Raw genomic sequence first — 24896 nt, 5'->3', positions numbered from 1 at the left:
GAAGTGACCCAGTACCTTACCTGTGTGTGTGCCTGGCTCTTCCTAAAGAAGGCAAATGTCCCCAGAGCAGTATTTGGGTTGGGTCATCCGCCTTTGACCTCCTGTCCCAGTCCCCACCCTCCACACACCCACTAGCATTGGGGTTGGTCATCAAGCTCTTAGACAGTTGCTGACTGACCAGATATTCATTCTGCCAAGTCAGATGACTTTTCTGAAAGGATTAGAAAGCTGTTAAAAATAGATCACAACAGAGTAAGGGTACCCAAAGATGATAGCCAATGCAACGGTGAGCTAACAACATAGAGGGTACATGGGATACATTCCACCATTCACCACTTATGAGGTTTGTTGCTGGAGGCATCATTTACAACAGTTCTTACAGGCAGGTCAGGATTTCAACAGTCCTGCAGAGCTGTTAAGCAGGACTCCGCACCTGGATTCATCTAAGCATCTAATGGTGGCTGATCTGATGCAAAGACTTTCTTCTACTGAAAGATCTGAAACTAAGGAAATGGAGGGAAACTAAGGGGATGGGGGAAAAAAACCCAGAAAAGTCTGTTTTCTCTGTTGATCTGGCCAACACAATAAAAATAAACTTTGGCTTCTAAAGGTGTTCATACAACTGATTAAAACAATGTAAAACTTTACGTAGGTAAATACTAGAAGGAAACTTAAAATCATTTTCAGGGTGGTGGCATTATGTATTCAACAGGACTTTCCGGTTTCATATTAAAATGGAAATGGTTACTGTAACATTTAAAAAATAAGCATCTTGATCTAAAGTTGGGATCTAAAGAAGGTACCTTGAGTATGCCTGTCAGTACATCATAAACAGTTTTCATACTTCCTGTGTGCCAGCCACTTTTCTAAGCACTTGACATGCATTTTTCTCATTTATTCCCCATAAAAATCCTATGAAGTAGACGGTATTCCACCCACATTTTATGGAGGAAAAGGATGAGAATCAGAGAAGCTAAGTATATAGCTGAAGACCGCACAGGGTAAGTAAGTGGTAAAGCAGGGGATCCTAAACCAGGCAGTGGGGCTCAACACCCCAATCCTTCTCTCCTCATTGCTCCTCTTGAGAGGACAAGGGAAGGGGCATGACACCTCCCAGCAACTGTCACTCAGTGTCTGGTTTGTCTCTGCTCAGTGGACTACTGGGAACTCTGAATCAAACTGCCTCATCCTTAGGCAGGATTCCCTTAAGCCTGCCTCCATTCATAGCACCTTTTCCTGAATCAAAGGCCCTAGCCACAAATTTCTATGTTAAATGACCGGTTCTTTATCTAGCTAGAAGTTCCCACCGTGAGCAAATAGGAGAGGATACTCATGGGCAACAGCCCCGAATTCCAACTTTTCAAGATGACTGTTCCAAGAATGAGAACTGGTACGAAAGAATAATCAGGAGACAGTGTTGGTGGTGTTGCCAGCTGACACGCCCTAAGAACTTCCAGTTAGCTAGATTTTCTGAACAGCTGAAACTTTAAGATTGTATAATAATTTCTCATACCGTAATTTTGCCTTCCCAAAAGACATCTTTATTTTTATATTAGCTTAAGAAGTTTGTAGCAAAACATGTCCCTGAAATGCCACCTGTCAGAGGTTACTTCTCAACTCAGTTTTTGGAAAATATCTATCAAGTTACCAAATGAGATCTCTTGTAGAGTTAAACTTGACCATCTGACTACTGACTTCAACCCAAGATTTAAATCCTACTTCCTCTCTTCTCAGAGGCTGGACTCCAGTCTTGCAACTGATTCTCTCCAAGAAGGCTAGAAGGATTCAAATCAGTCCATTTTAGGTGCTTGTCTATTTTTTTTAATGGTTTTTTAAATGATTTTAAAGCAAAGACACAGGGGCGCCTGGGTGGCTCAGCTCAGGTCACGATCTCAGGGTCCTGGGATCAAGCTCCACGGGCTCCCCACTCAGTGGGGAGATTGCTTCTCCCTCTTCCTCTGCCCCTCCCCCGACTCATGCTCTCGCTCTCAAATCTTAAAAAAAAAATAAAGCAAAGACATAAACATGGCTGTATCACTGCGACTAACTGCCCATCAGCTGCAAATTAGGGTGGACTCCTTTGAAGAGCCGTGTAGACACTGATTAAAATGGTGCCAATTTATAACTAATCAAAGCAACACAAGAAACTAAGCTCAGATAATCCAATGCCTACTTTTTAGCCGGTAGATTTAAGGTAGATGATTAACACTGCTCAGTATCAAGCTGAAGGTTATGGGTATTCCCTGCTTTTTATTTATTTAAAGATTTTATTTGACACACAAAGAGAGAGATCACAGGTAGGCAGAGAGGCAGGCAGAGGGCGGGTGGTGGAAACAGGCTCTCCGCTGAGCAGAGAGCCCAATGCAGGGCTCCATCCCAGGACCCTGAGATTATGACCTGAGCCAAAGGCAGAGGCTTAATCCTCTGAGCCACCCAGGTGTCCCTCCCTGCTTTTATATACTGCTCAACTGGTAGGTGATAATACTTTATAAGTAATCAGTGGCAAGATACAGAAGCAAAGGAGGAACAGCACCAAGTATGTATACTCTAAAATCAGTCTGTCCACTCAAAGAAAAAGAACACGGATCTGAATAGTGGAACAGTCCAAAGCATTTTTACTCTGTATTTGAAGTAGTAAATGGTATCACTAATAGCAGGTACTACAAAAGAACTGGTAAAACAAGGACCTCTGATGAAGGTAAGCTGGTGGGTCCCAAAGTTTTTCCATTAATAAACATGACCACCTCATCTTGTTTTCTAAACTGATGGTCCTCAAGCTTGAATCAGTCAAAATTCCCTGAAAGACTTAATACATGTGGATGTCTGGGTCCTACCCCTAAAATCTGATTTAATACCACTGAAATGGGACCTGAGATTTTGTATTTCTAACTGGTTACTAGGCGGTACTAAATGCTAGTTTAGGGACCACTCTTTGAGAACCACTGTCTAAAAACACTTTCAATCCATGATTTTGCGCTGAGGTCCCACTCCGTAGCCTCCAAAAGTCCTTCAACATAATTCGGTCTCTTTATAAATGCCACATTTAAGTATCACCAGAAAGAATTTTTGGTCTTAGCAACTTGGCCTGGCAAAATGGACCTGAGTGGGCTTCTAAATTAAGAGCTCAGACTCTCAGGATAACAGGTGCCTATGATAAATCCACTTATAACCATCCCAACTAATCATCACTAAGGTCTAGGGGTAGGCCTGAAAGTATCTAATGTGATTCTAACTTGACTTCCTGAGACATTCATGGAAACACAACAGATACCAATGGAAACCTAGAGAGTAATTATGCATCTGAGTTGCTTGACAACATCAAGACCATATACCAAGTTTTCCAAGGAAGACTAAAGCCTTGCTACTCAAAGTATGGTCAGTGGACCAGCAGTATGGGCACCACATGCAAGTAGGTTAAAAAGCTAGATTTTGAAGCCCACTCATGATCTAACAACCAGAACTCACACTTCACAAGGGTTCATAGATAATCTCCAAACATATCAACATTTAGGAAGCTGGAGTAAAGAATGCCACAACACACAGGGGACTCCGATGTTACCTGAAAAGCACGAAGCCAAACTCCTGGACTACTCCACCCTCATAGAAAAAAAAAACCCTAGAATTCTGAACAGACTATTAATGTTATCTCATAAAACAAATGGATGCTAAACTAAGAAAGATCAAAGTTTAAGAAGCCCTCTCATCTGGTGAATGTATTTTTTTGATCTTATAGTAAACATCCTATGTTTACCAGTTTTCACAAAGCACATAACTTATTAAAAAAATCACTGAGGACAATTTCCTTCTCTTCTAAACTTTCTAGCCCATGAACTTGAAGCAGCAGAAACATTACTAAATGCCTTTTTTTACGCCAATAGTCTAATCTCAATATGGAGATAAGGAGTAGGATGGCTCAAGTATTATTCTAGTTGTGCAACAGACCATTTATTATAGTTCTCAGAACACAGGGTTTCAAGCTTTCTTCAAAGAGAAAGGCTTAGTTTGCCTCAAGTACCACATTACTAGAGTATAAGAAACATATGTATGAAAGCACCACCCAAACACTGCCTAAACATGATTCTAAAATTGCCATTAACTAAATCTTCTCTAATGGAGTGGACAGTAAACCAACTTCCAACTAAATCTGGTAGAGAAGACCATTAAATCTAAGCTCCACTGTCATTAATTTAAAAGATCCTTTTCTTAATCATTTCTTTGAGGCACATTTATCTAAGTATGACAGAATTCTGAGACTAGATTATCAAAAATGGACAATATTGAGCTTCTTAATCTTTAGACACACGTAAGTTCTAGCCTAAGAAAGACCAGTATTATCTTCCCCCAAAATGACTTACGCTAAATATGGTTATACAGAAAGATGACATATACATGCCATCCTCTGATCAGTATAAAAGTGACACAAAAGTCTCTCTGTGTGGACTCTACAAGCAGAATACCAGTAAGAACTTTTATTCAAAAAGTGCTAAGAGAACTAAAATCACAAAAGCTTATGAAAGCAGTTCAAATTAGTTCCCCTTCATTTAATAAGCTTTTCTCCATTCAGAATTCACCTGTCAACCTTTTAGACAGTGAATTTAAGTTGTGAAACATTATTCAAGTACTCTCAGGTTTGAGAAAAACTACATTTGTGGAGATCAAATCTGAATAAAATGCCATCTTTTTTTTTTAATGCTAAAAATGAATATTGCTCTGATAGCACTAGACACTTTATCAAGTAGATCTGAGCAGTGGCACTAGTACACAAACAAGGCCTGACTTCAAATATTAACCAGTCAGTATTCTGGTAAGTCAGGGACAATAACCACATCAGAACCCCTGATTGGGTCCACACTTAGGAAACAGAGATAAGAGACCAACTAGAATATGACTCTTCCCATCAGAAGTCCCAAGCACATTTTTTGTACTCTGCCCAATACATTTCAAGGAATGAGAAATGAATTCACACCTCAAGGAGTCCTGTCAACCCCTTCAGAAACACCCACAAGATACTGAAGCAACAACTTCAGTAAGTACAGGACCTTGAGTGATTTGCATGCCAGAACTGGAATCCTTATTCTAGAGCATGTAAGTCAGTAACATACCAGTTACACAGAGTTGTTACAGAACATGTGTGCTAACATATGCTGATCCACAAATTCATATGCCATATGAGCCAATATTTCCTCTACCCAAAAGCTAATTAGAAGCAAATCCTAGTTTAAATTGCATATTCACACTTGCAGAAGAAATTCAAAGCAATGCTTTATTAAATCTAGTTAATATTTAGTCTATATAGTCAGAATGAGACTTCCACTTTAAATAACACTAATGAAATACCTACACAATGTTACTAATCTCCCCACCTATAAAGAAACACTATTTCATTAGTAACAATACTTACTTTTGTATAGCGATGCGGGGATTTGGAGGCTGGTTGCTTCTTCAGGTCAAGGAAAGCATCTCCATTTTCTGTTTCACCCAAACTTCTCCTATCCATGGCTCCTTGGTCTACAATTCTTTGCACCTGGAAGATCAATCAGCAAAACTGTCAGGGGGAACAATATATTTTGAGAAGTCTTGACCGTTTAAGACACCGAAACTCTTTAATCTCTTAAAATGACTACCTTTAAAAAACAAAGCCTCACCCAACAAAACCAGAACCCATTTGGAAATAGAATGATTGTTTTTTTTTTTTTATCTCTTCTAGTAACGTGCTCTAATACTCAAAAAGGTTAAGGAAAGCCTAAGTGGAAGGTACCCAATCAGGGCACAGTCTTTAAGCAGCTTTAAGACAAAAAGAAACCAAAATTAGTCATTGCCACCCATGAGGACCGTTCAGACAGTAGTGGGGAAGTTTCCCGAGTGGGGGCAGGTAGGAGACTGGTTGGGGTTGGGGATCCGGGAAGTCGGACTGTGGTATAGTGCCTGTCACTTGCCAATGGACGCCGCCAGCTGCCCCTTGTTATCCAGGGGCCAGGGGCTGGGGCCCGAGCGCCCCTCACCCGACCCGCGGCACCTGTGGCCATGTCAGGGGCGCCGGTGGCAAGGAAAGGGCGAATGCCGGCTCCAGCTCGGAAACTCGGCTTTCCCGGGCCGCGACCCCAACCCCCGGCCTCTCGCGCAGGCCCCAGCCCAGCGGCCTCCTTCGGAGGAAGGGCGGGGACTGTACTCACGGAGGGGAGGCGGGCCGGAGGGAGCGGGGAGGCCGAATCCCCCGGCCCAGCCGCTCCGAGCTGGAGCCGGCGCAGGCCCGCCGCGGTCCGCCCCGGCCCGGCGGCTCGGGCCCCGCCAGCCCGCCCGCCTGCTGCCCGCCGGCCGCCCCGCGGGCCTCGCGCCCCTGCCCGCCCCCCGCGCGCACCCCGGCGCTCGCGCTCACGCACGCGACCCCAGGAGCAGCGCGCCCGCGCCCCTGCCCTCCTTGCGGCCCTGGGCGCAAGGCGCCCCGGCTCCCGCTGCCGCTGGGCCCTTACTCGGTGCCTCCGCCGCTCGGCGGCCTTTCGCCTCGGCCGCCGCTCCCCTCCCTGCCGCCGGTGCCGGTCCGAGGGCTGCTCCGCGCGGCCTTCGCTCTCGCCCCCCCACCCGTTCGGACTGTCTCTCTTCAGCCGCCGTAACCACGGCCCAGCCCTCAGCCCCTCCTCCCAGACCCCCTCCCCCTTAATAACTCCCTCCACGCTCCCGGGCCCCAGCACCGCCTTCGCCGCTGCGCGCCCGGAAGTGAGGTGACCGCGGCGGTGCCGGGCGGAAAAAAGACACATTGCGGCGCGCTCCCCGGGCGCCGGCCCCAGCGTGCGCCTAGCGGCGGGGAGGCGGAGGCGGGAAGGAGATGGCGGCGGCGGAGAGGGGGCTGGGGCGGCGGCGGCGGAAGCCTTTCCCGGTGTGCGCAGGCGGTCGTCCCGGGCAGCCCTGGGAAGGACGCAGCGTTCCCACGCGCGCTTCGGGGCGGGGCAGAACGGGGCGGGAGGTGCTGGAGCCTGCGGTCCGCGTCTGGCAGCTGTCTCTGGAAGGCGGTGGTACCAGCCAAAGTTGGGGTCCGGGGTCCTGGTCCGGGTTCGACCTGGGAAGCGCGTTGACTGCTGCGTTTGCACGGTTCGCGACGGCGGGAAACGTGGGGCTTCGGCGGTGGCAGTCTGAGGCGAGCCTGGGGGCTTTTGAGCCTGGCGTTTGTGGGCTCGAATCTCAGGTTTTATCATTAATGGTGTGATGTTGGGCAAAGCCCTGACTTGAGTTTTCTCTCTTCTCCTTTCTAAAATGGCCCCTCTTTAAGTGTGTGTGATTCTGTTTTGTTGCATTAACAAATTTGCCACGATTGCTTTTGATTGAGCTAAAAATGACTGACAAGTCATTGAAAGGGTTTTTTTGTTTTTTGTTTTTTTTTTTTGTTTTTCCCCCGCTCATAACCGGAATCTTCCATAGTCTGCACGGGAAGGGGAAGTACGAGTGTATTTGGGTGAAAATGAGACAGCGAATGTGAAGTGCATAGTACATATTGGCGAGACTGGCAAATGAGAGCACAGCAGTGCAAACATACTTTCCCTACTCTGAGAAATGAGAGTAACTGCCGGGCTGGGGAGGAACCCTCTGTAAAGGTTTGACGAAGATCACCTGTGAGCCCGGTCTGCAGGAATATCCCCAGCCCACGTTTCCGTCCCGTGCTTCCTCCCGGGGTTGGTGTGAAGTGATACCTGGGTGTAGAGGGAAACGCAATTTTTTTCGCTAAAGGGTAGTGAAGTCTACATTTCTTTGAAGGGGCCTGCTTTCTTTGAGCTTCACTAACAGAATAAGGGGATTGGGCATTGAGTGATCGCTGAGTTCCCTTCCTGTAAGTCTTGGCAACCGAGATAATTAAGAAAACGTTTTTCTTTTTGTCTGTAATATTGAATAAAAAAATTTTTTTAAATAAAATGTGTTAACTATCTGCGGGCAAGAGGCAGAGGGAAACATTTGCAACCCAGCTCTGCCACATCCTACAGACTGGGGCAAATTAGGCCAGTTCTTTATCCTTAGCCTTGGTTTTCTAATCTGTAAAATTGGAAAGATGATAATCCAACTTGATAACAGGGGCTGTTATCAAGATTAAAAAGGATAAGGTGGGTAAAAAGCCTTATACAACCTTTGTGAAGCTGCTGGTTTTTGTTTTTGTTTTTGTTCTTGTAAGGCCTATTCAGAGGCACATGGTAGGTAATCACACCATGCTCATCTTAATATTTTAGAAATCAAGCTGCTTTTGGAATCAGGGTCTTCCTAAGATTGAGGATAATGGTATAATCCTTTCGCTGTCAGGTGTAATGAAGAAGGCCCATTGCTTGAAGCTCTTATATTCTGGTTCTGCCACTTGGTGTGAAATCTGAGCCAGTCATTTCATTTCCCTGGACCTGTTTACTCCTCTGTCAAAAAGGGATAGCAGTACCTACTTTTCAGGCTTGTAGTGGGAATTAGTCATCTATTGCTGTGTGATAAACCACCCCAAAACTCAGTGGTTTAACTCAATATGTATTTTGCACCTAAACTTGCACTTTAGGCCACTTCTAGCTGGGATACCTGGTTTCTGCTGCGTTCAGATGGGTAAAAGGCTTGCGTCTAGGGTCATTTAATGGCTCGCTTACATATTTGGTGCTTGATGGCGGCTCTCAGCTGGGTCTTCTGGAGCTGTTGGCTGGAACGTTTATACATGCGCTCTCTCTGGGGCTTGAGCTTTTTCTCACAACATGGTGGCAGGATTCTGCAGCAGCCAGTTGCTGAATTGTCCTTTCCAACCTAGCCTTGGAGTCCGTGTTCTTCCACATGCCATATTCTATTAGAAAAAAGTCACAAAGGGACACCTGGGTGGCTCAGTTGTTAATCGGCTGCCTTCTGCTCAGGTCATGATCCCAGCTCCTCTGGTCAAGTCCTACATTGAGCTCCTTGCTTGGCGGGGAGCCTGCTTCTTCCTCTACCTCTGCCTGCTGCTCCCCTGCTTGTGCTCTCCTTTTCTCTGACAAGTAACTAAAATCTTAATAAAAAAAAAAAAAAAGAAAGAGGGGTGCCTGGGTGGCTCAGTGGGTTAAAGCCTCTGCCTTCGGCTCAGGTCATGATCCCAGGGTCCTGGGATCGAGCCCCACATCGGGCTCTCTGCTCCGTGGGGAGCCTGCTTCCTCCTCTCTCTCTACCTACTTGTGATCTCTGTCAAATAAATAAAATATTAAAGAAAGAAGTCACTAAGGGAAGGAGACTTAGACTACTTTTATATAAAAGTGTCAAAGAATTCGTGGACATATTTTTAAATGACCGCAAGTACACAAAATCTGCTCAAGGGATTGTAGCTACCATGAGAGAGGCCTGGCCGGAGCTAATTTCCCCGGGCCCTCAGGTCTATCCTAGTTGGGATGCACGCTTCCACCGAGCTGTCCTTTAGTGTCACGTAGAAACTTGGTCTCAACTCACTTATCTCTCAGAGACTCAATTTGTCCTGTAAAAGGAGATGCAAATTAGCACCTGAGAATAAAGGTAATAATTTACTAAGGGAGGGTATCTGTGAATGTCTTTCTCCTGTGTCATGCAAAACTTAGATGCTTGTAAATCCTTGTTTCATTGTAGCTTTTAAGTATTTTCAGTAAGAATGATAATTTGTAATTCTTTTTTTTTTTTAATTTTTTTATTTGACAGACAGACATCACAAGTAGGCTGAGAGGCAGGCAGAGAGAGAGGTGGAAGCAGGCTCCCCACTGAGCAGAGAGCCCGATGCGGGGCTCGATCCCAGGACCCTGGGATCATGACCTGAGCCGAAGGCAGAGGCTTTGACCCACTGAGCCACCCAGGCGCCCCTGATAATTTGTAATTCTAAATGCCCATTTTGGAATTAATGAATTTTCAAATACCAGTATGAGAAGCTTCTTTGAGAGAATAAGAGAAATTATTGACTCTTGTTCTTTACTAAGTATTTCTAAGATCTTAGTTTAGGTTCAGTTGTTTGTTCAAAGTTTGGCATAAGGGGACTCAAAAGTTCAGTCAGTTGAGGAGTCCAAGAGCAGTAGAAAAGCAAATGAAAATATGAGAAACCTAGTAATTCTGAGAGCAGCCTCATCTCAGAAAGTTGGGATTACACCTCAACTAGTCAGTGTCTCCTTAAATGGGCTTTTTTCCTATTCATTTTTTCTTGCTCTAAGGGTAATCCCTGGTTCTAAGAAAAGATTTCAACAGTTTCACAGGTGTGTGGCATCATGTACTCAGTTTAAGGACTGTAAAGAAATTAAGGGACGTTTAGAACCACACAAATTCTTCAAAGAGCCTCTACCCTTTCTGGTGCTTTACATGCTTGCTTTCATTTATGGGAAGTACTTAAGACAAAACCAACTGAAATCATTAAGTGCTGTTGCACTAGCTGTTGTTAATCTATACTGTTCTAATCTTTACTGACAGGAATAATTATTTGCATTGTAACTCAAATGAAAATGCCTTTCATCCCTTCCCAAATCAGTCAAAGTTGATGGTAGTAAAGGTACATGACAGGAATAAAGCATCAGCAAATCACCTAGAAAGCATAAAGTCCTTATAAGACTAATTTGACAGTAAATATTAGTGCTAATTAGGGCTTTAAAACTCACTAAATTAGTCATCCCTAAAAGATTGGTTCCTGTGTCCTGCTAAAGTGGAACTTTTCCTTTTAAACACCTGGTGTGTTTTTTTTTTAAACAAAAATTAGCATATGTAGAAAATGGAAAATGCAAACTACCTGTGTCACTTTAATCCTGGGACACCCAACAAATTATTTTACCTCATAATTGTAGTATAAAAATCTTTCGGGGTGCCTGGGTGGCTCAGTTGGTTAAGCGTCTGCCTTAGCTCAGGTCATGATCCCAGGGTTCTGGGATCCAGTCCCACATTGCGCTCCTTGCTCTTTGGGGAGCCTGCTTCTCCGTCTTCCTGCCTTTCCCCCTGCTTGTGTGCGCTCGCTTACTCTCTGACAAATAAGTAAATAAAATCTTTAAAAATAAAAATAAAAAATCTTTCAAGCATTTAAGTACATAATGCTTGCCTTTACTCTCTCTACCAGAAGTCTTGTGTGCTTTCAGATGTTTTACAAAGCACAGGAGAAAAGTATATAAAAATGCCTCACCTACCTTCCCTTACCCGTATTTTCTAAAAGATGTTCAGAGATTTTAAAAAAAATTATCGACCATTTACTAACAATTAGCGCTTGTTGACTACATTTTTAAAGGGAGGCTTCAGAGAAGATCCCAGCCTGGGGTAATTCAAATTCGGGGACACGAAACGACAACTTCCTTGCGCCTCCGATTGACAGCTTCTCTGGTCCCTGCGTGCGCGTGTTCCACGCTTGCACCGGCTGGGAACCATGGAGAACCAAGAGCCAGAGAGGCTCACGCGTGAGCCTGGAAATGGGGCTAAGGAGGACCCTCGTCTGCATGGGCCTCCAGACAGGAACCTCATCCCTAGTCCTTGCCGCGCGAGGCGTAGCTCGGAAATTCGATTCGAAATGACTCCTACTCCTCTTGTCTAAGAGTGGCTGTAGGAAGCTAAGCTCTGAGAGGAGCTAGTGGGCCAAGGAGGCCGAGAGCCCTCCTCGGGGTTGCCCAGTTCATCCGCGGACTTTGGGGCCAACTCAGTTTAGCCAGCCCCCCTCGGCTACCGGAGGGGGGCGTGTCACCTATCGGACTGAGGCTGCGCGAACTCCAAAGTCCGGGGAGGGGCGTCTCACACGCTCGCCGAGTCGCCGTGGAGACGGGGGCGGGGCCGGCGCGAGACTTGTGCGCAGAGACGCTGGAAGCGCTGAGGCCGTGTGGGTCCCGCGGGTCAGAGGAGCGCTAGCGGCGCGTGTGCCTACTCCCGCTGGGACTTCGCGAGGCGGGAGGCCGGAGTGCTCGGCTTGTCAGGTATGAGGCCTGTTTCCAGCCTGTGAGTGGCTCGTCCTCCTCGCTTTGGAGTCCAGCGGCGAGCGGACGTCCCTCGAGCTGGACCCCGTGACTCTTTTCTCCAAGCCTCCGCTTCCTTGTCCAGGAGTGCAGGCGAAACTGCCTACCCACAGACTGTGATCTGGGAGTGGAAGAGGTGTGAAGAGAGTGTGGAGAACTTTCGGAGCCCTTCTTCCTTGCCCGGCGCGGTGCTTGCGTCCTTCTTGCCGGGTGCTGCTTCCCTTCAGCGTCTAGTCGCCCGGGGGCCACCGGGCACCGCTTACTCCAGCGCGTCTGGTGCTGCAGGCGGGTACCGGTGCGTGCGTCGATGCAAGGCTCGTGCGCGGATCCGAATCAGGAGTTTCTGGATCTCTCCTGCGTGGCCAGCTAGGGGCGAGTGTGCACAAATCTCGGGGGCCTCATCTGAACCCAGAGGGCCAACAAGGAAACAACAGCGAAGCCTCCCCAGCAGCGGGACATAAATGCTTCGTTTTTATCTCATGGGTGGCCTTTCAGGTTTCTGGTCAGCCTGTGCAGATGCATAGTAAATATCTGTTGAACGAATGGTGTTAGGGACCTGCATACCGGTCCCAACCCTACCACTTAGCTAATGACCTCAACTAGATACTTCGTCTGTCTGAACCCCTGTTCAGGTGGTTGTTAAAAGGCAGCTTATTAATGAAAAATGCTTAGTACTATCTATACCTGACAGAGTAGTATCCTCTCCATAAGTGGTTTTTTGTTTTTTTTAATCTATTCGTTTTAGATTTCATGGTACCCGCCTAAATGCCATGAAAGTATGAGGCTTGGAGGTGTCAGAGAAGGATTCCTGGAAGAATAGTTGAAACTGTTTGGGGGCTTAAAGATATAAATTTAGGTCTTTCCTTGCTTTTCTTTACTAGGATCGTTGATTTCTCAGTCATTGTTAGCAGCTGCAAAATGCTGTAGAAACTTCTTTAATTTTTCAAGTTACCATACATGATTTTAAGAGCCAGTATTAAAAGCTTATAATAGAAAATAGCCCCATGCCCCAGTTATAATTTACATTTTGCCAGCTGTTTCTCCTGATCTTCTTTATAAGTTGGAAGTAAATATCCTTATGGGCGATATTTTCTGATTTTTTTAGTTTTACACATAAAGTGTCCACTGTTATTCGTGGAAGATAAATACTTCACTCACAGTTTTCCTTCCATCCTCTCACCAGTGTGATTATGTATTAATTTATTTTTAAATTAGTGGCCAGTGGTTTATAACATTTCACAGCTATACCAAGCAGAGTATAGCAACTGTTCTTTCTTGTACATCCTATTATTCTATTATTTTCTCATTTGCCTAGTATTCATTCAGGCCCAGATTAAATTTTCTTCCTGAATGTAACAGCATTTCTCATATGCCCGTCTAATTTTTTTTTTTGCAAAATTACTCTCAAAACTGTCCATTTCATCTTTTTCTTGGAGATCCTACTCTGCTCTAAAATGATCTGGTGGCATAGAGCCACCAGCCATCTGAAGACAGATCTGCTGTTCTCAGTTCTAATCCTGAAACTTCTTTTCTCATCTATCATGGGATTTGCTTCTTTTTGCTATTCCCTTATGTTGAATTCGCTTTTGCCTGGGTTCCTTTTTTTCCCCTCAATTTGCTTCCTTGGTTTTTGGGATACATTTTCCTTTAATAACTACTGCTTCTACTTTTTCATCTCTTCCTTTTCTTCTTTTAACAGTTTTATTGCAAAATAATTCACATAGAATACAATTCACCAATTGAAAGTGTTCATTGGTTTTTAGTCAGTTTTGCAACCATCACCATAATCAATTTTAGAACATTTTCTTCACCCTGAAAAGAAACCCTTAATGTTAGGAGTCACTCCCCATTTCCCTTCAATCTTTCGTAGGCCCTAGGCAGCCAGGAATTTACTTTATGACTCCGTAGATTTATCTGTTCTGGACATTTTATATAAGTGGAATCATATGCTGTATGGTCTTTGTGATTGGCTTCTTTCCCTTAGCATGTGCCAGTATGCATCCATGTTTTAACATGTAATAGTACTGCATTGCTTTTTATGGTTGTGTGATATTTAATTGTATGGATTGTATGGATATGCATATTTTGTTCATCCATGAGTTGGTGAACATTTGGGCTTTCATTTTTTTTGGCTATTATTAATATTATTATTATTATTATTATTATTATTATTAATGCTGTTAACATCCATATACAAGTTTTTTTAAAAGATTTTATTTGACCGAGAGAAAGAGTGAGAGACAGAACACAAGTAGGGCGAGTGGGAGAGAGAGGAGCAGGCTTCTGGCCAAGCAAGAAGCCTGATGGCGGGGCTTGATCCCAGGACCCTGAGATCATGACCTGAGCTGAAGGCAGATGCTTAATGACTGGGACACCCAGGTGCCCCCATATACAAATTTTTGTATAGACATTTGTTTTAAGTTCTCTTGGCTCAGTTGTGGGTATCCAACTCTTGATCCAGCTCAGGTCTTGATCTCAGGGTTGTGAGATTGAGCCCTGTCTTGGGCAACGAACTCAGTGTGGAGTCTGAAATTCTCTCTCTCCCTCTCCCCATCCCCTGAGCTGAGATCAAGAGTCTGACACCCAACCAACTGAGCCACCCATGCACCCCCCCAAATAGGAATTCTTTAATAACTCATTAAAATATTTATTTTTATTTTTTTTTAAGATCTATTTATTTATTTGACAGGCAGAGATCACAAGTAGGCAGAGAGGCAGGCAGAGAGAGAGGAGGAAGCAGGCTCTCTGCTGAGCAGAGAGCCCGATGTGGGCTCGATCCCAGAACCCTGGGATCATGACCTGAGCCAAAGGCAGAGGCTTAACCCACTGAGCCACCCAGGCAACCCTAAAATATTTTTTAGATTAGAAAAATTTTTAAGTTTAAGTTTCCCTGATTGTTTAGCATTTTTTGTTTGAGAGTTGGTTTGTAGTTAGTTAAAACGAAGATCCAAGATCCATACATAGCCTTTGATTGATCTACATCTTAAGTGTCTTTTAATGTGTAAGTTTCCCCCTCTTTCTTTTGCAGTTTATTTGTTGAGGGAACTGGGTTATTAGTCCTGTGTCATTTCCTACATCATCGATTTTGCTGATTGCAGAACCATTTTTATTTGTTCCCTGTATTTTTTATAAGTTGATACTTAGTTGTGGATGAGATCTGATGATATTTAGATTCAAGTTCTTGGTAGGAGTACATTACAGGTCGTGGATTTCCTCAGATTTCTTTGTTTGCTTTGGTCTTTTTTTTTTTTTTTAAGATTTTATTTATTTATTTGACAGAGATCACAAGCAGGCAGAGAGGCAGGCAGAGAGAGAGAAGGAAAAGCAGCTCCCCGCCAAGCAGAGAGCTCGATGCGGGGCTCGATCCCAGGACCCTGGGATCATGACCTGAGCCGAAGGCCGAGGCTTCAACCCACTGAGCCACCCAGGCGCCCCTGCTTTGGTCTCTTTCTTGCTGGAGGTCACATCTAAATGTCTTGTGAGTCTTGATTATCCATTCATACTTAAGTGTCAGCAACTGAGAAATTAGTTAGAAGCTCCCAGTGTCAGAGCAGGACTAGTAGATTTGTGAGCTTCTCTTTAGGGACAAGCCTGCTTTTTCACTGAGGGAGATGGGGCACAGATGTGAGAATCTTGAGGCTTTTAGTTCTTGGCTTCTTCTGCAAAGATACTTCCAGTCTCCTGACGGAGATACCAGTCAAGCTGCCAGAATTCTGGAAGCAGGATGTGGAGAAGGAGCTGGATACCCTGCCTGGCAGGGTTGGGAAGGAGACCAGGGGCCCCAAATGCTTACCATATAGACTTCCAATCAGTCCCCTCATCTGTGGCATGTGGCTACAATTCTAGGAGCCATTCTTTGTTCCTTCTAGTTCTGAGCTCTTCTGCGATTCTGTGGGCCTGCTTCTCGTTCGTATCCCACTCTAGGTATTCCAGAGAATCATTATAACAAGACATAAATCCAAGACAGTGACCCATTTATTATAGCAGTATTTAATCAAAAATCCCAGTTTGAATTATCCTTTAATTTATTTACCGAAATAGTCACTAATGGCGACCTTTGTTACTTAGAGTGTGATACCAGAAGGAGGAGGACAAATGTTTGATCTCAATAAGGATTATTCATTTTGTATGGATTAACTCTCTTTTCTGGCTAATTCTTTCTCTGATTGTCATTGAAATATGTGACCTTAGTTATGAAGGGTGATTTCATTCTCTTAGAATAAATGTCTTACTATAAATGCCTCACAGTTACGCACAATTACACATAGGACAAGTCCACCATATTAGCCTTCTTCCACCATGTACTTACTCCTTTTTCTTTCTACTTGAATTTGTTTCCAAAGACTGCTCTGACAAAGTAGTATACACTTGGTAGCTTATAAACAACAGAAATGTATTGTCTTATAGTTCTGGAAACTAGAAATCTGACATCAAGATGTCAACAGGGCCATCCTCTTTCTGGAGGCTCTGGAGGAGGATCTGTTCTGTGTGTTTCTCTTAGCTTCTGGTGTTGCCAGCAGTCCTTGGTGTTCCTTGGCTTGTGGACACATCATTCTAGTCTCTGCTTTCATTATCACATGCTGTTTTACCTGTATGTCTGTCTTCACATAGCATTCTCCTTTCTGTGTGTATCTGTCCCTGTGTCTCATCTCTTCTTCTTTTTTTTTTTTTTTAAGATTTTATTTATTTGAGAGAGAGAGAGAGAGCCCACAGAGGAAGAATGAGAGGTAGAAGCAGACTCCCTGCTGAGCAGGGATCCTGATGTGGGTCTTGATCCCAGGACACCCGCAGCAAGACATCGTTGCCCAACCCTATTGTGCAGTCCCTCTTCAACAGAATCTTCATGAACTTGTGCTTCCTAGGCCTCATGGCATTCACCTACTGCATGACCCAAGCAGAAGGCAGCTGCTTAACGGACTGAGCCACCCAGGCGGCCCTCATCTCCTCTTTTTATAAAGATGCCAATCATATTGGATTAAGGGCCCACTTTACTCCAGTGTGACCTCATCTTAATTACATCTTCAAAGAATTTCCAAGTCAGGTCAATTCATAGGTACTCGGGGTTGGGGGGCACGATTCAACCCACAACATTGCTATCCAACCCACAACATTGCTATTCTTTGCACTAAGAAATAAATAAAAACTATGTTGCTTATTTGGTTCATGATGAAAATTACTGGTAGAAATTATCACCAAATGCAAATGGAAACTGTACACAGTAATTTACTATTGACCAAAACTGCCCAGAGATTCTTAGAGGTAACACTGACAACCAAAAAAATTAATCTAGGCAAAAAAATAGGAAATCTAGGCATCTCCTAGTGTTCTTACAAAGGGAAGTTGGAGCTCTTAGAGCATCACTGGGACAAGAAAAATGAGCCAGTTATAGCCTTTTGAGTGTCATCCTCTCTCCTCCCAGTTTCCTTTCTTATAAAATAACTTTTTAAAAATGCATTAAAAAATTTCAGAGACTTGCCATGTTCATCTTGTGTTGAATTAAGAGGAGATTAGGAGCTAGCATGTAGCTGTTCGGAAATATGGCTCAGATAATTTACTCCCCTTTTCCCTCTTTCTCTTATAGTTAGTAGGGGAATATAAAAGATTTTGATTAATGAAGAACCTGCTCACTAAGAAGTGTTTATCAAGACGCTGCCGAATTTCCATCAGAAAAGAAGTAAGCAGAGAATGCAGAGGAAGATAGATTCCAGGTGAGTGATAGGACTTGATAAAAAAGGTAACTGAAATTGTGGCCCATATAAAAACCTGTAAACATTTTGTGTGTAAAATGATAATAAAAAAAAGTAGTTTCTGCCTCAATCATGAGTGGTGAGAAAGGAACTTTGGGTAAGGATTTTTTTGTTGATATTTTGGGTTTCTCATCTAGAGTATAATGTACATTTCATACCTAATGTTACAGTTCAAAACGATTTTGTTCCATTTTGAGAGTGTGGGAATATCCATCATTAAAATTACGATTTTGAGCAAGAATGGGGGTGATTTTGCTGAGATTGGAAGTTCCTTTTTTTCCCCCACCCACAAATGCTTTATTGAATTCAGTTGCAGATGTGTATATAAAATGCTGTGAAAGGAGTGACAGCTTCAGACCATGGGCAGCTGCTAATAGCTTCCATAATATTTTATGTTCTCTGAAATTGCTTAGAAAATTATAAGTGAGCCAGTGGCAAAAATAATGATGAATGTCGGGCTCCCTTCTTAGCGGGGAGTCTGCTTCTCACTCTGTCCCTACCCCCTGCTCATGCTCACTCACTCTCTGTCATAAATAAATAAAATCTTTATTTTTTATTTTTTAAAAGATTTTATTTGTCAGAGAAAGAGAGAGAGTACATAAACAGGGGGAGCAGCAGGCAGAGGGAGAAGCAGGTTCCCTGCTGAGTAGGGAGCTGGATATGGGACTCGATCCCAGAACCCTGGGGTCATGGATGACCTGAGCCTAAGGCAGACGCCTAACTGACTGAGCCACTCAGGCATCCCTACATAAAATCTTTAAAAAGGAAATACTGATGAACATAATGATCAGAAGGGGGCCCAAGACCATGGCCTAGAAGTTCAGGCACTTGGTGATGGAGGCATAGGCCTGGGTCCTGGTCACATCACCCACCATCTGGTCATTAGACTTCATGGAGTAGGTGCATACCATGAAGCCCAGGAAGCACAAGTTGATGAAGATTCTGTTGAAGACGGACTGGGTAGTGTGGTTGGGCAATGACATCTTGCTGTGGGTGTTGATCATGGTGGTTGCCATGGGAGCTAATCTCTAGGACTCCCAGAGTACAGCCACCTTATGTTCCTCTTTGAGCATCTCATAGGTTGTGGGGATGCCAGTGTGGCGCCAGGAAAGAAGCACTGGGAATTGTGGTTTGTGGTGCATGGTGGAGCAGCTGTGAGCCCTCCGTTTCCCCAGTTGTTTTGATTTCTCCAAAGATTCCTTTTATGGTGTTTGGGACATCCTGAGGTTGGAAGTTCTAACACCAAAGGCTGACTGGATGTTGGATCTTTCTCCTGCTTTTGACCATGGTTACTTTCAGCCTAGATGAAAGTTCTTTTGATTCCAAATAGCAGAATCCAATTCTAGCTAGCCTTGACAGAAGGAAGGAATTTAGAAGAAAGAGTGCAGTTTACTAACAGACCTCAGACTCACAGAGGTGGGTATATGGCTTGTAGCTGGCCAGTCATGAGTGTCGCACTGCCCTGGGCACGGTGATTGGTTCAGGTGTGGGCACGTGACTGCAGAGGCTAATCAGGGTTGGTTTGTTTGTTTGTCTCCCCACCCCTCCCCGAAAGCTGAGACAGCCATTTAAAGAGAGGGCTGCTCTCTATTGCTGAGGTTGCTGGGGAAGCTGTTATAGCATCCACCAAGCAGAAGCAACAGAACCTTGTGCTGGTAAGCAGGTCAGCACATTGAGAGAAGCAGGAAGATCTAACAATGCTGAGACACCAGTTCTAGTTCTTAAAGATCTACTGCAGAATTCTTCCAGAGTGCAAGAGCTAGGGAATTACCTCTTTGTGCTGGATATCTAATCTCCACTCAGTGTAAGAAATTAGCCAAAGAGGAGCTCAGCAGGAGGTATGAGGGAGGGAGAAGAATGAGGCCAGAGTATTTATTCCTTTGGCTCCCTCCTTGGAAGATATTTTGGGTTGGCTGTGTCCCTTCACTGAAGCTCACAGAGCACCTCGTAAGGCAACAGACTCTGACTCTCCTTCTTTGTTCTGGTAATTATTTCCTTTTCTTATCCCTTTGGGCCTAGAGGTGGCACCAGCTTAGCCTCTACTAGCTTCAGGTTCCTGCACTTTCCCTTGTGGTTCCTCTATACCCACACCTTTGTAAATATGCCATCCTCAGATTATCCTGTTTTTAGTATATCATCAGTTTTCTTTGGGAATCTTGGGAATTTTTATCATGACCAGTGTTGGATTTTGTCAAATGGTGTTTCTGCATCTCAAAATGATCTTATGGTTTTTGTCCTTTATGAATAGGGTATATTACATTTATTTTCAGATGTTAAACTCACCTTGCATTCCTAGGATAAATCCAGTTAGTGCATGGTGTTTTTTGTATGGTTCTTCTACGTTGGATTTGGTTTACTTAAATATAGTTTGAGGAATTTTGTGCTAACAGTTCTGTTTATTAGCTATTGGTGTGTGTGTGTGATTTTTTTCTTTAAGATTTATTTGAGAGAGAACATCAGTGGGGAGGAGCAGAGGGAGAGGGAGAAGCAGACTCCCCGGTGAGCTGGAGCCTGGCATGGGGCTTGATCCCAGGACTCCAGGATCATGACCTGAGGCTGAAGGCAGACACTCAACCGACTGAGCCACCCATGTGCCCCATTGTGTGTGTATTTTTGTCTGTCTTTGGTATCAGGGTCTAATACTGGCTCAAAGAATGAATTTGGAAGTGTTCCTTCCACCATTTTTTTCTGGAAGAATTTATAGAATATTGTCATCATATTTTTTTTAAATATTTGATAGAGGGACGCCTGGGTGGCTCAGTTGGTTAAGTGGCTGCCTTCGGCTCAGTTCATGATCCCAGCGTCCTGTGATCGAGTCCCGCATCGGGCTCCTTGCTCAGCAGGGAGCCTGCTTCTCCCTCTGCCTCTGCTGCCCCTCTGCCTGCCTGCCTGCGCGTGTGCTCTCTCTCTCTCTCTCTGACAAATAAATAAATAAATAAAATCTTTAAAATATTTGATAGAATTCATCAGTGAAGCCATCTGGACCTGGGCTTTTCTTTGTAGGAAACATTTTAATTACTAACTCAATTTCTTCACTTGTTATAGGTCTGTTCCGAGTTTCTACTTCTTTTTTTTTTTTTTAAGATTTTATTTATTTATTTGACAGACAGAGATCACAAGTAGGCAGAGAGGCAGGCCCAGAGAGAGAGAGGAGAAAGCAGGCTCTCTGCTGAGCAGAGAGCCCGATGTGGGGCTCGATCCGAGGATCCTGGGATCATGACCTGAGCTGAAGGCAGAGGCTTTAACCCACTGAGCCACCCAGGCGCCCCCCGAGTTTCTACTTCTCGAGCCAATTTTAGTAATTTGTGTTTTTCTGAGAATGTGTTCATTTCATCTCAGTTATTTAATTTGTTGGCAGAGAGTTCATAGTATTCCTTTATATTTTTTTTCTAATAAAATAGACTTTATTTCAATTTATGAAAAATTGGTGGTAATGTCCTCTCTTTCATTCCTATTGTTAGTAACTTGCTAAAGGGTTGTCAGTTTTGTTGAATGACCCTTACTGTTGTTACACTCTTTTTTCCTTATTCCAATTTGAATTGGATTCTTATTGCTTACAATAAGAATTTATTGAATTATTCCAATTAAGAATTATTATAATATATAAGAATTATATTATTATGCATGTAATAAATTTTAATATTTTATTATATTACAATATATAAGAATTATTTCAATTTGAGTTGGATTCTTATTGCTTGCAACCTATGATACTAATACAGAAATTTTTTGTGGAACCTACTATTCCTTGGGCAATGTAGAAGCCAGGGTATAGTGGGAGGGACCTATCTAGCAGTTGTTTGGACCCTTCCTTCTGAGTGGTGCCATATTGGTGCTTCAGCCCAACTCCTGTTCAGTCTGTGTCTCAGCTCCAAATTCAGTCCTGGGTAGATGAATCTGGTTGGTCCAGCGTGAGTCAGATTTCTCCTCCTGCTCCAATCCATCGGGATTTGGAGAAAGGTCACGGAGTTCCAGCATGGCTGCTGCGGTCTGCCCCTGCTGATCCCATGGAAAAGGGATCCTTGAAAGCTGAAACAGCACCCTGACGGTGTTTCCAATGTGATCTGTAAAGTACCCTTCAGGCCTGCCTCATTATATCCTCCAAAGCAAATTAACCATGGCTTAAAATGAAGCTCTGTAGCCTCTAACTCTGGTTTATTTTCCCCAATTGCTTTACGGCTTTAGATGTGGGACCTAGAGAAGAAAATGTATTTGCTTAAAAAAAAATTTAAACTGTTAGCACAGTTTAGATTCAGAAAGGTACATAAAATATACTGTTTATTATATCATTTTGAAACAAACATGGAACCATCACACCGTAAAGAAATAGTGTATTGTCAACACCTCAGAAATCCCTTTTTCTGTATTCTTTCCTAATCACACCCACTTCTTCTCTAGAGTAAACCAGTGTCCTACCTTAATAGTAATCACTTTCGCAAATTTCTTTATATTTTTACCAGTTAAGTATGCGTTCCAAAACAATATAGTTTTCCCTCTTTGCCTTTATATAAACGGAATCATATTGTATGTATGTCTTGATTCTTTCTCTCAAGATTTTAAGATTTCTTCACGTGATAGTCCATAGTTGTGGTTTGCTCATTTTCCTTGCTCTGTGATACATTCTAAGAATATTACACAGTTTATCAATTCTGTTGCTGAGCATTTGGGTTGTTTCCAGTTTTTGAATGTGATGGACATTCTCATATGCATAGTTTGGCACACAGTGGTTCTCAAGTTTGAGCCTGCAGCAGAATGCCCTGGAGGGTTTGGTAAACACAGATTGCTGGACTCCACCATCGGAGTTCTGATTCAGTAGATCTGGGGTCACGCCCAATGATTTGTATTTCTAGTAAGTTCTCAGTTGATGCCGATGCCGTTTTGGGAATCACACTTTGATAACCACTATTTTGGGTATATAATTGGGAATAGGTTGCAGGACCAAAAGAGAAGAGAATCTTCAATTTTTCTAGGTAACGGTTTTCTAAATTGGTTGTACCAGCTTGTGCTCTCACTGGCCATGTATGGGTGTGCTGTTGGGTTTTAATTGGGATTAAACAAAAACCGTTGGGGTTTTAATTGGGATTACTTTGAAGCTATAGATCAGGTTGGGAAAAATAACAATTTTGATGAGTCCTAAAATTTTCCCTATAAAAATGTTTACAGGGGCACCTGGGTGGCTCAATAGGTTGGGCCTCTGCCTTTGGCTTGGGTCATGGTCTTGGGGTCCTGGGATTGAGCCCCGCGTCAGGCTCTCTGCTTGGTGGGGAGCCTGCTGCCCCCTCTCCCTCTGCCTACCTCTCTGCCTACTTGTGATCTCTCTCTCTGTCGAATAAATAAATAAAATCTTTAAAAAAAAAAAAAAGTTGTAAACTTTTTTTTTTTGGGTGAAGGTAAGCCCTTCACCCAGCATGGTGCTTGAATTCACAATCCCAAGATAAGAGTTGCACGCTCTACTGACTGAGCTAGCCAGACAATCCAAATGTTTACAACTTAAAAAAAAAAAAGATTTATTTATTTATTTGAGAAAGACAGAGAGTGAGCAGGGGAAGGGGGAGGGGCAAAGGGAGAGGTAGACAAGCAGACTTCCCATTGAGCAGGGAGGCCAACACAGGGCTCCATTCTAGAGTCAGACGCTTAACCGATGGAGCCGCTCAGGTACCCCTGTAACTTTTGTTAGATTTCCTCCTGTGCTTGGTGTTTGTGGTTTGAAAACGGTATATAAATAGCTTTATTTTTTGTTTATTGTCAGTCTATAGAAATATATAGAGATGATCCTCATTTGTAGATTCTGAATTTGTGAATTCACATAATTTCTGCCCCAATTTCCAGAATTTATTTTAACCCCCAGATCTCTCAGCTCTCAGGGTCGTTCTCAGACATGTGTAGAGCCTTATAAAATTTGAGTTTCTTAACAGGCACATTCTCAGCTGAGATGAAACAAGGAATGCTAGGCCCTTTTTTTTTTTCTTAAGTTTTTATTGTGTCATAATTGAGGTACAATGTTATGTTAGTTTCAGGTGTACAGCATAATGATTCTGTATTTGTGTGTATCAGGAACTGCTCACCATATAAGTCTAGTTAACATCTTTCACCATACATAGTTACAGAATTTTTTTCTTGTGATGTGAACTTTTAAGATTTACTTTCCTAGCAACTTTTAAATATGCAGTACAATTATTAACTATATCATCACATGACCTACTTCTTTTATAACTGGCAGTTTGTAGCATTTGACTTCTTCACCCATTTTGATCACCCACCCCCATCCCTGCCTTTGGCAACCACCAGTCTGTTCTCTGTGCCTGTAAGCTTGTTATTTTGTTCTGTTTTAAACTTCTACATATAAGGGAGAACATAATGATATTTGTCTTTCTCTATCTGACTTGTTTCATTTAGCACAGTGCCCTCAAGGTCATTCATGTTGTTGCAAATGGCAAGATTTCATTCCTTTTTATGGCTGAAGAATATGCTATTGTATATATATACCACATTTTCTTTATCCATTCACTTGTCAGCGGACACTTAGGTTGTTTGTCTTGGCTATTGTAAATAATGCTGCAGTGAACATGGGCATGTGTATATCTTTTAGAGTTAGTATTTTTTTTTTCTTCTTCAGGTAAATCCCCAGAAGTGTGGATCATATGGTAGGTCTCTTTTTAATTTTTGAGAAGCCTCCTTATTATTTTCCATGGTGCCTACACCAGTTTTCATTCCCATGAATAGTGTATAAGGGCTCTCTTTTCCCCACATCCTTGCCAACAGTTGTTATTGCTTGTGTTTTTGATATAGCCATTCTCACAGGTGTGAGGTGGTATTTCCTTGTGGTTTTGATGTGCATTTCTCTGATGATTAGGGATAGTGAGCATCTTTTCACGTACGTACCTTTTCACCATGTGTATGTCTTCTTTGGAAACATATCTATTCAGATTCTCTGCCCATTTTTAAATTGGATTATTTGTGTTTTTTTGTTATTAAGTTGTAATTCTTTATATTGTTTGGCTATTAACCCCTTATCAGAATGATTTGCAAATATTTTCTTTCATTCAGTAGATGGCTTTTTCATTTTGTTGATTGTTTCCTTCACTGTGCAGAAGCTTTTTAGTATTAGTTCCCTGTGTTGATTTTTGCTTTTGTTGTCTTTGCTTTGGTGTCAAATCCAAAAAAATCAGCGCTGAGACCAATGTCAAGGAGCTTACTATCTATGTTTTCTTCTAGGAGTTTTATGGTTCCAGGTCTTACATTC

At 43.2% G+C, this 24896-nt stretch overlaps 2 protein-coding genes across 9 annotated transcripts in view; one reads left to right on the top strand and one right to left on the bottom strand.

Annotated features, from left to right (window-relative positions):
* Positions 1-6545, bottom strand: part of LOC111159999 (eukaryotic translation initiation factor 4E nuclear import factor 1) — a 45709-nt gene extending 39164 nt beyond the window's left edge. Inside the window, exons 1-2 of one of the 3 annotated variants that reach the window (XM_022522739.1) lie at positions 6471-6545; positions 5402-5524 (exon numbers count right to left, since the gene is read on the bottom strand). In XM_022522739.1, coding sequence (XP_022378447.1) covers positions 5402-5497 — 96 coding nt within the window. In that variant the 5' untranslated portion in view covers positions 5498-5524; positions 6471-6545. Of the gene's footprint in view, positions 1-5401; positions 5596-5936; positions 6124-6470 lie in introns of those variants that run through there. The other 2 variants (XM_022522738.1, XM_022522740.1) reach the window with 2 other exon arrangements.
* LOC111159998 (SFI1 centrin binding protein) overlaps positions 5848-24896 on the top strand; it is a 104503-nt gene continuing 85454 nt past the window's right edge. For 4 of the 6 annotated variants that reach the window (XM_022522736.1, XM_022522735.1, XM_022522733.1 and 1 more), the window contains exons 1-2: positions 15319-15384; positions 17488-17614. In XM_022522736.1, the coding sequence (XP_022378444.1) occupies positions 17592-17614 (23 nt within the window). In that variant the 5' untranslated portion in view covers positions 15319-15384; positions 17488-17591. Of the gene's footprint in view, positions 5873-11770; positions 12202-15318; positions 15385-17487; positions 17615-24896 lie in introns of those variants that run through there. The other 2 variants (XM_022522732.1, XM_022522731.1) reach the window with 2 other exon arrangements.

Source organism: Enhydra lutris, unplaced genomic scaffold (genome assembly GCF_002288905.1).
Source record: "Enhydra lutris kenyoni isolate GAN:26980312 unplaced genomic scaffold, ASM228890v2 scaffoldscaffold73, whole genome shotgun sequence".
Lineage (NCBI taxonomy): Eukaryota > Metazoa > Chordata > Mammalia > Carnivora > Mustelidae > Enhydra > Enhydra lutris.
The sequence above is the reverse complement of the archived record's forward strand: the minus strand, read 5'-3'. Positions and strand labels throughout refer to the sequence as shown.